Source organism: Asparagus officinalis, chromosome 2 (genome assembly GCF_001876935.1).
Source record: "Asparagus officinalis chromosome 2, Aspof.V1, whole genome shotgun sequence".
Lineage (NCBI taxonomy): Eukaryota > Viridiplantae > Streptophyta > Magnoliopsida > Asparagales > Asparagaceae > Asparagus > Asparagus officinalis.
Window position 1 is genome coordinate 61946928 of NC_033795.1, and position 9926 is coordinate 61956853.

Consider the following 9926-nt stretch of genomic DNA (forward strand, 5'->3'; position numbering starts at 1 on the left):
TGGTATCGATGCCAGCATCGATACGGGCATCGATGCTGGCATTGATGCCCCCATCGATGCTGGCATCGATGTCAGCTGTTTCCTGGTTGTTGTCCGCAGATCCCTCTTGAGTTTGCTCTTGGGCTTGGGCCTTGGACACTTTCTTGGCAATTTTGGGCTTTAATACTTCATTAAATATTTGAAATAAATTGTTTGGCTTCATGGGCTTCATTTCTTTAATAAATCAAGGGCTTTTTGTTGAGAGATGGGAGTTTGAGATTTATTCTTCATTAACCTGCATTTAAAGATAAAAGCACTTATTAGTAGTATATTTATTCATATAAAATAGATAATGAGGGTATAAAACTGTAATAAAATGTGATTATCACTCTTCAACAATCTTATGTACATGTTCTTGCATGGTGGGCTCTTTGTTATATACACTGCTTGTTTTGGACTTCTGTTCCTCTTGAGCTTCCAGTCGCTTCTTCCTAATTTCATTTGCAATTTTCTGTTTGATATTTGACTTAAGCACCACCGGGTCTATAACCTCATCATGTCTTCCACATTTTTCAATTATCCTGTTAAGCCTGTTGATATCAATCATGAATTCTTTACAATAATTGCTCTTGGTCTGCTTTGTAGCATCAAGAAGTCGCTTGAGAAATTTAGCAGAATTTCTCCAAAATGTGAGTTGCTGCTCAATGGGAAGAACATTGATCTCCTCTTCATCGTCAAAAGCAACGTCAATATGCTTTGCCATGATCTGTTATTGATACAAGATTATAATTTTAAGTAGGATTAAACATAATTAGGATATTCTTTGCAGTTAGTGTGAAATGAGTACGACTTAACATAACAGGATACTTACGTAACCTATTGAGAAGTTCTTAGTAGTTTCTTCCTGCAAAGTCTTCCTCTTTGCCTGACGCTTTTGCTGAAGAACTTCATCCCTCTGTTCAGCGGGAAGTGAATGAACATGACCAGGAGAAGCGACCTCCGCAATAGGCCTATGGACAAATGTTATTGACGCTGACTTAGCCTTTGAAATAATTGTCGGCATCCTCATAGATGCGATTCTCTCCTCCCCTAATGCCCAATTTGTCATTGGAGGTCTGGAGGTGTCTAAGAGGGCATATTTCTTTATGCCTGTCATCTCGTAGTACCAAAGCTGTACCAAATATATTTACCATTAACATTTAATACTAGACTAGACCAAAGAGAATAAAATATGACTGCATCTAGAACTAACATGGTATATCTTAAAACTAACAAGGTGCAGATTAGAACTCACACGAAACAAATTAGAACTAACAAAATCTGTAACAGAACTAACATGGTGTAGATTAGAACTAACATGGTATACATCAGAATTAACATAGAATAAGTTAGAACTAACAATGCATAGGTACGAACTAGAATGAAACAAGATCAGTAAAATATGGAACTTACACACAATAGTGTCATGCAACCTGGGACATATGCGACCCTTTGCTTCTTCTTTCCCTCCAAAGCAAGTCCAATGCCCCTGATAATTTCATTATAAAAGAACTTGGCCCATGCAACAGAATTGACCCTCTGAATGCTATCTAGGTACCTGAGTAAGGGTCTAGGGATACCTTCCCCTGCTATGGGACTCCATATCATAGAGCATTGGTACAGAATTTGTAGCAGAACAAAATCCTCGATATCCCGCTTTTTTGTAGATTCAACTAGCCGTTCAAGTAGCCCTTCAAGATGTTTACGTTGGGTGGTTTCTGCTTTTTTTAACTTCTTACCCTCTTCAGAAATGAAATGATTAGTGAAGTATTCCACCCATATTATGCTTCTTGAGTCCCTATTGTTACTTATGACTTCCCCATAAATTGGGAAATGAGTATGGTTATGGACCCATTGCAAATTAAAACTAACATTTTTCATACACCCACTTTTTGAATCAGGTATACAAAAGGTGTTATTATCTCTGTCAAAAAAAGCTCAGCAGCAGCTCAAGGGTGGGCCGATCAGGCACATGAGCCCCAAATAAAATATAGTGCTGAAATATAGAACCGCAGTATGCATCCCTATGCCACTGACGGATCTTCGGGGCAATGCGCTTCATGAATCCCCAATAAGCCCCGATATTGGCCGTTAACCTTAGTGTTTCTACTGAGCCTGTTAGAGCAACTTTTAAGACATATGAACTCATATTAGACCTAGCACTAACGGGAACAAAATAGAGCTAACACGTAGTGTTATAGAACTAACATTGGACTCAAACTAGAACTAACATTGGACTCAAACTAGAACTAACATTGGACTTAAACTAGAACTAACATTGGTCTCAGACTAGAACTAACATTTAACTCAAACTAGAACTAACATTGGACTCAGCCTAGAACTAACAATATTGGGGTAATCTGCATTGTCTCTTTGCGGTATAAACCCGTATTCTTGAAGATTAAACCTAGCCATTGCCGTTGCCGAATACTGAATAACATAACACTTACTGTTTTTTTGAGGGGGGGTTGTTGGTATGACCAGCCATTACCGTCCTCCTTTTCTGGGCTCGCCATTGTATTGCCTCCTTTTGCATTTCGATTAGGGTTTGCGTAGCTTCCGTAGCTTCCTCCGTGCTGCCACCCGCAGATGAAGCGCCTTTTCCTTCCAACTAGGCTCGACGAACGACCTCATAGTCGTTACTGGATCCTTCCATAGACAACATTTTCCCGGCGAAAACCCTAGAAACGTTGAAATCTGTACAGAAATTAGGAAGATGAAGAGTTTTTGAGGGTGCTAGGTGGAAGAGAGAGAAAGAGAGGGAGAGTACTTGTAAAGGTATGGGGCGCATTAACCCAGTTCAGTCCCATCAGAGGGCAAGATCGTAACTTCCTCTGGGCTTTTTCTGAAAAAAGTCAATTCGGGGCCTCGTCGCAAATACTATGCGTATTTGGGACTATTCCACATGGGGCAAAGTACAAGGGGGATAGTCACACGAAGTTCCCACTTTTGGGGCCTGGACACATTTTTCCCTTAGATTTTTATTAATACAATTATAAACATAAATATTGATTCAGATATGGATATGAATACGGGTTTTGATACATATACATATATTGATAAATTCCCCTATTTTTCATAAATTTGCATTTTATGATGTAGGTATGATGCGGTCCTATTAAAGTTGCAACCTGGTCATAATATATACACAAATGTGATAGAAAAGACAAAGCTAGATAAAAAATTGGCCGCAACCAGTTACTAGGCTTTGCTTCATCAAAAGCCATAATAGAAAACATACATCTTCAATGGGCAAATCCTTCGGAGATGCCCAGAACTTTATTGCTAATGCACATCCACAATGCACTACAACTAAAATTATATGTGTTCACACTTATTTTATGACACATATAAAAGTGTCATTTTATTTAAAGATGATTAAACAATAGTTTCACAAATAAAAATTTAGTAAATCACGATACATATTTACGCCATTAGATATACAAGTAAATACAATTGAAAAAGACTATAATAGTCCAACAAGAATTGTGAAAGGATCTATTACTGTGCTTAAATAATAAATCTTATATTTTAATTATGATGAGGATTAAACATTTATGATAGTGTATAAGCTAAAAAACTCCATAGATAAGTATGCTTTGGTGAGAGTAATCATAAGATGAGTGACCTTCTGAGAAGTAATAGTGTTGAATGATGATAATTATTACAATTTTATGGTCTAGACACAACTATGGGTCACGAGTTTTATGACACATATATGTCACCGCTCTCAACATATATATACATGTGTCATGAGTTTCGTGACACATTCTCATATATATAGAAAGACGCTCTCCAGACATACTATAACCATACTTTTGATATGTGCCGCACTCTATTTGTACAAAACAAAAATGTACCGTATAGAGACAAAAAATGTATCATAATTTACAACATTTATTGTAGTGATGGGACAACTTTCCTCGCTGAAGATTCCGTCACCAATGTACATCGGCAATGGAGAATCCGTCGCTGATGTTTATTTTCCTAAAAAAAAAACAAAAAATAGATTAATTGTCTGTTTTGTATACAGTGATATTCTTTTTTTTGGTAAATAAAAAATTTTATTTACCACCAATATGTGAAGTGTATATACATCAATCATCTCATCATTTGTATGAGATCATAAAAGAAAACCTGAAATCTAAAGCTCAAGTGAACTATTATGTACAGAGTATAGAAAGTATGAGCGTAGTTATAAAGCTAAGTTCCTCTTAACCAGTCGAAATCTGGAACTATTTCTTCTGTGAGCTTCCTCAAATTTTGCATTTTTGCAATGTCAACAAGCATCTGACAGTAAGCTGAAAACCTGCTCTATAAAGATAATATCCAGTCTTTATTCTCTGCAGCAGTATTGCTATTTAGAATGGTTGTCATCAGGTACACCTTGATGATCTTGATAACAAGCATTATATCTCTGCTTTTTTTATTAAAGATCCTCCCATTTCGTTCAATCCAGATATTATAGATAGTGGATGTAAATGCCATTCTTTTAACTTTGTGCTTGAACCTTTTCCCCCTTAAGTTGCATCTATACCAATTCAATAATTGGTTTAAATCACAACTTCTCCACTTAAAACAGAGCCATTCCATTATCCCATTCCAAACTTCTTTAGAAAAATTGCATTCAAAGAACAGGTGATTAGAGCTTTCTGTTTCTGCTCCCGAGCATAAAAAACATCTATTTGCTTGAATGATCCCTCTCCGCAGCAGTTTATCTTGGGTTAAGAGTCTATCTTGGACTGCTAACCATGATATAAAAGATTGTTTAGGTAGGTTAAACCCCCCCCCCCAGATAGTTACACTCCATGGCACTTTGTTGACAGCAGGAGATAGAGCATGATATAGATCTGACAACTTGATTTTTGAATTCCTGCAGCAAGAACTGATTAGATTCTTCAGATTTTCCAATCCTCCACATTGAGAAATGCCTTTATTCCTGGCTTTAATTAACCGCTTCGACATCCAAGAATCACTAGCTTTCGTTTCCACTCTCCATACTTCCATATACTTTAGATAGTTGCCATGGATCCATTTGATCCATAATAACTCTTTGTTGACATGGATGACCCATAATAACTTCAGAGCTGCTGCCAAGTTCCAGATAGCAGATGAGAAAATTCTCAGTCCACCGTACAATTTGCTTGTGCACACTCTGTCCTAAGAAACCAGTGATTGTTTAAATGTAAGATCACCCTTACCCCAGAGGAAATTCCTACAAAGTTCATCCACTTTGTGCAGCACTTTCACTTGTAGAACATAGCTAGAAGTAAAGTAAATTTGTATTCCCAGAATTACACTTTTTATCACCTGTAATTTTCCAGCATATGACAGTTTTCTGTTCTTCAAACTGTTTTGTAATTGACTGGAGATTTTGCTTATGAGAGGGTTACAATCCAGGTAGTTTAGCCTCTTGCATACAAGAGGTACACCTAGGTATTGTTCGCGGGGAAAATCGTTTTCGTCATTGATGTCATTGTGATCTCAAAATAACAACTTTTTGTGGTTACAAAAGATCCGGTTTTTTTTAGATCCGGTTACAACGAAATCAAAGAAAATAAAAGAAAATTACAACTTTCTCCTTGTGAACAAATCGCGAGCTCCTGTTTTGCGGTCACTCGCTTTTGTGGGTTCTTTGCCAATGCCGGGGTTAATCCGTGGACCACCACGCGATCTAGATCCGGTCGGATCTACAGGTATTAGTTCACTAAGGAAATAATCACTCGGATCTCGGGATCTAAGACCAAGCTTAGATCTGGAGTGTGATCTCGTGTAGATCTCAGATCTGTTCTTCCCTTCTCTCGAACTCCTGCCTTTTGTGACGTGGATGCTCGCCGAGGATCAGATCTGGATGTCCAAGTCTTCAAGTCTTCAAAACTCTAAGCTCGATCTTCAATCCGGCAGAGTTTCGGCTCTCAAAAGTCCAACCTTTTAAAATGAACAAAAGGGGGCCTATTTATAGGCTACCCTCACTGTGCCTTGGGCACAGTGCAGCCGGCCACCTTGAGGTGGCTCGGCTCTGGGCCGGCCACCTCAAGGTGGCTCAGCCACCGAGCCACCTTAGGGTGGCTCGGAGTTCGAGTCCGAAACCGATCTTGATTCGGTCGTGATTCATCCGAGTCCGCTCTTGTTTGGATGACTCGTTGACTCCCTGAACCGTTGGCTTGATTCCGCACGCGAATGGATGTATTCCGTTGCTTGTGTGCGATTCGTCGATCTCGTCGCCTCGTTGGTTCGTCGGTTTGTGCCGAGCTGTGCTAAGGGACCTATAAGCAATTTTATACGCCTATAGATACCCCCTCCAAGGTATTTCAGCCTCGTTCTTTTATAGAAGAGTCTGGAATACTTTGGATATGATTGTCCCAACCTTCAGTCGGTGTAACGGGACCTTGGAATGGCTTCTGTTCTTGATTCCTTCAATTCTTCAGGCTATTCGGTGCTTTGTCGAATGTCTGTAAGAGTTCCGGTGCTGCATTTATTGTCTGACCGTTGTCGGAATTTTAAACTTGAAGTCGATTCCTGACTTTCTAATCTTCAGCTGACCATCGATTGTTGGCGTCGAGTCTTTATCTGCAACGCGTTGTCCGGCGTAGTGTTGTTGAGTTATCCTTAAGAATATTTTTAGAAAAATACTCTCCAGAAACTTCTCAACCAACATTAGGGAACAGTTTATACTCATATACCTTATTGGAGTATTTAAGAAGCAGTTTAACCTCATGCACTGTTGGAGGATTGAGGAGCAGTTTATACTCATATACTCTTCGGAGTGCTGATTGCAACGCATTGATAGGCGTTGACCAAAAAATCCTCCGATTCTTCCGATCATATGGGAGAGGAGTGAATAAATGATGGGCTTAATCGTCGGTCGATTTGAAGTCGTTTCGACACTCGGTTCAGCTTCAATTTAGATTCCGGTTCAAAACCGGTCCGGTCCGGTTCAAGGCCGGTTTGGTTCAAGGCCGGTTCACCCTACAAAAGGGGTCTTTTTTCTTTTCTTTTCCCTCACCTAGGGCCGGCCACCTCTCTCTCCTCTTTTTTGAATTTCTCTTCCCTCGAGCATCCGTTCTCCCTCAAAACTTGATATCCGTCTTAGATCTAGCATTCCTTTGGATCTTTGACTGAGAAATCCCTCGAAACTTCCATTTTTAGAATTTCTCTCAGGCCCCTCGAGCGCGTGGTTCGAGCACTTTTCAAGATCTAATTTTTATTGGATCTTCGAGCTTTCCCTCAGGTATATCTTCCATAATTTTAACATTTTTTATGCTTAATTTAATTTATGAACTTGTGGGATTGCATGGGAGGGTTAGGATTATGATTTAGCGCCTCGAGCTTATCTTTCAGGGGGGTAGGATTGCAATAAAAAGAGGATTTTTTCTAGATCTGACCTCTTGATTTATTTTGTAGGTCATTATGTCGCGAGTCTCGAGAGGTCGTTCCCCTGCTGCATCGGCTGACGGCGTGCTTCCTTCATATGCTGGTGAGCTATTTTTTGCATATTCGAAATTTTACAAATTAGCCCTCTTTTTTCTGAAAATTTGCAAATTGGTCCTTTTAACCCCACGTTGTTCTCCTTGGTGAGGCAATCGGGAAGAGCCTTGATTCTCCTTGGTGAGGATCGACGCTTTAAAGATAGAAATTTTACAAATTAACCCTCTTTTTTCTAAAAATTTGCAAATTGGTCCTTTTACCCCACGTTGTTCTCCTTGGTGAGGCAATCGGGAAGAGCCTTGATTCTCCTTGGTGAGGATCGACGCTTTAAAGATAGAAATTTTACAAATTAACCCTCTTTTTAAAATAAAGGGGGCGTTTTGACGCTGCATTGTGTTTTATAAGGCAGGGATATATTGTCGATATGCCCTATCTTATGAATGCACAATGTGGCCAAATCGTCTCACCCTTTATAAGGTAATGACTCTATCTTACCGATTTATAAGATGAGTTCAATTTCCTTTTATACCTGAAATTAACAAACACTTAATTGCTTGTTTTCAGTGGAGTATCCTTCCGGAGCCTTTTCATCGCATGCGGTGAATGGACGTCGTGACGAATATTATTCGACGTCTGATGATTTTTCGCCGATTCCACTTGCTTCCCAGTTTGTTCCGGGCACGTCAACAGAGGTTGCCCAAGTGGTGAAGGAAGGTTGACATCGAGCTCTTCGACAGTTGATTACAGATGAGCCTTTCGTGAAGGATGCCAGTTCTGTTCAGTCTCTCAGGAAGACTGATTTCTTGTTTGGCGATTCTGTCAGAGATCCCGATGCAGCATTTATTGACGCCGAGCAGTGGCTTCATAAGACTGGCAATGGCTTCTTCTATTTACCGAAGATTCCTCGGCACCGTTCCTTGACTGAGCTCAGGCGTCAGGCTGTGAAACGGGAGATGTCGTGGCGCTTGACAGAGGAGCACGAGAGCGTTCACTGCGGCTACATTACTCATCAGGCAGTTCCTGGTTCGAGCAGGAATCATATTGTTAGACTGCGTCCTGGAGTACTGGGACTAGATGCACCGCCCCGTAACGAATTCCTTGCCTCTGCTTCTACTTTGAGGAATCGCCTCGCTAATTTAGGACGTGAGATGCCTGCACCGCGCCACAGATTCTATGGTTGGGTCCATTCTTTGGACAAGTTTTGGTGGGCTCGTATGACGAAGTACGTCTTGAGTCGATGGAGCGAGGAGTTGCATGCTTGCGGTCTTTATGCAGCCATTCGTGCCACCATGCATGGTTTACCCGTTAGTGCGAAGCATTTCTTTGCCTTATGCGAGCTTTATAATCCGGATTCGAACACCTTTCTGACTAGGCACGGAGAGTTGGGTTTGGCTCTTCATGAGATGCATAAGATTTCTGGTTTGTCCATGGGTCAGATGTTATACCAGGAGTATTTTCCTTCCAACCATGAACTGAGTCAGCTGAAGGATCGCATGCCCGACCGTTACGAGACTTTATGGGACCTCACTTGTCACTATCACATTGCTTTGGCGCAGTCTAAGCCCCTAGCGAAGAGGACCAAATCAAATGTGAGCCTGAAGCAGTTCGCATCATATTTGTTCAGGAATCTGGAGAGCCATTCTGGCAAAACTATTTGTGAACTGGCACCGTTGACTCCTTCAGAGGTTAATAAGTTGCTGAAGAAGACTGGCGCCCGCTCCTATACCATTAGCAGTCCTGAGAGTGGCTTTCCTGCAGGGACTAAATTCAAATCATTCTTATGCCATGCGACCGCACCGATTCGTCCGATGACTCTTCTTGCCGGCTACCTCGCCATCTGGTTAAAGAAATGCGTGGTCCCGTATCAGTCCGGTGACGCTCTGCCACTGGAAGTGCTCTACCCTGCGGTTCAACTTGCCTACAGAAAAGAACTTTCACTTCTTCCGGTGATGGTGGCTAACATTCATCGAGGGCTTCGACAGATATCCGGTGCTTTTACACGGGAGGAGAAGGAATCGCCGACTCAGATTCCTACCACTAAGGTGGAGCTTCCGTATGTTTATTTGATGGCTTGGTTCGTCCTTCATCATTCTGACATGATGTCGGTACCACATGCCATGGACCCCTCTGTTCCCTTACTACAGCTGCTTGAGAATGGCGAGTGGGAAGGCCGAGGATTCTCTGATATCAGGAGGCAGCTACAGGTCCACAAGTGCTGGGCGTTCTCTACTTGTTTTCCGCAGTTCTCCAGCCGGTATGGCGAATGTTTGATTGATGAGGAGAAGCCGAGGGAGTATCGCACTTATTTAGATATCGGCTGCTTTAATTGGCTAGTGAACATCAGGCCGGGCTACTTGACTTTCCGGGTGGGGAATCAGTGTTTTATAGAGCCGTATCTACCTTGCCGATTCGCTCGCCAGTTTGGTTATGACCAGCTTTATGTCGGGAACCCGCGCCAGCAGCTTCGGGCTCATGGAGGT

At 41.3% G+C, this 9926-nt stretch overlaps 1 protein-coding gene across 1 annotated transcript; it reads right to left on the bottom strand.

The window, feature by feature from the left end:
- LOC109831242 lies at window positions 365–1633 on the bottom strand. The gene is made up of 4 exons (XM_020398576.1): window positions 1599–1633; window positions 1432–1507; window positions 851–1150; window positions 365–745 (listed from the first exon to the last, which is right to left on the bottom strand). The coding sequence occupies exons 1-4, from the start codon at window positions 1631–1633 to the stop codon at window positions 365–367; spliced, it is 792 nt and encodes a 263-aa protein (XP_020254165.1).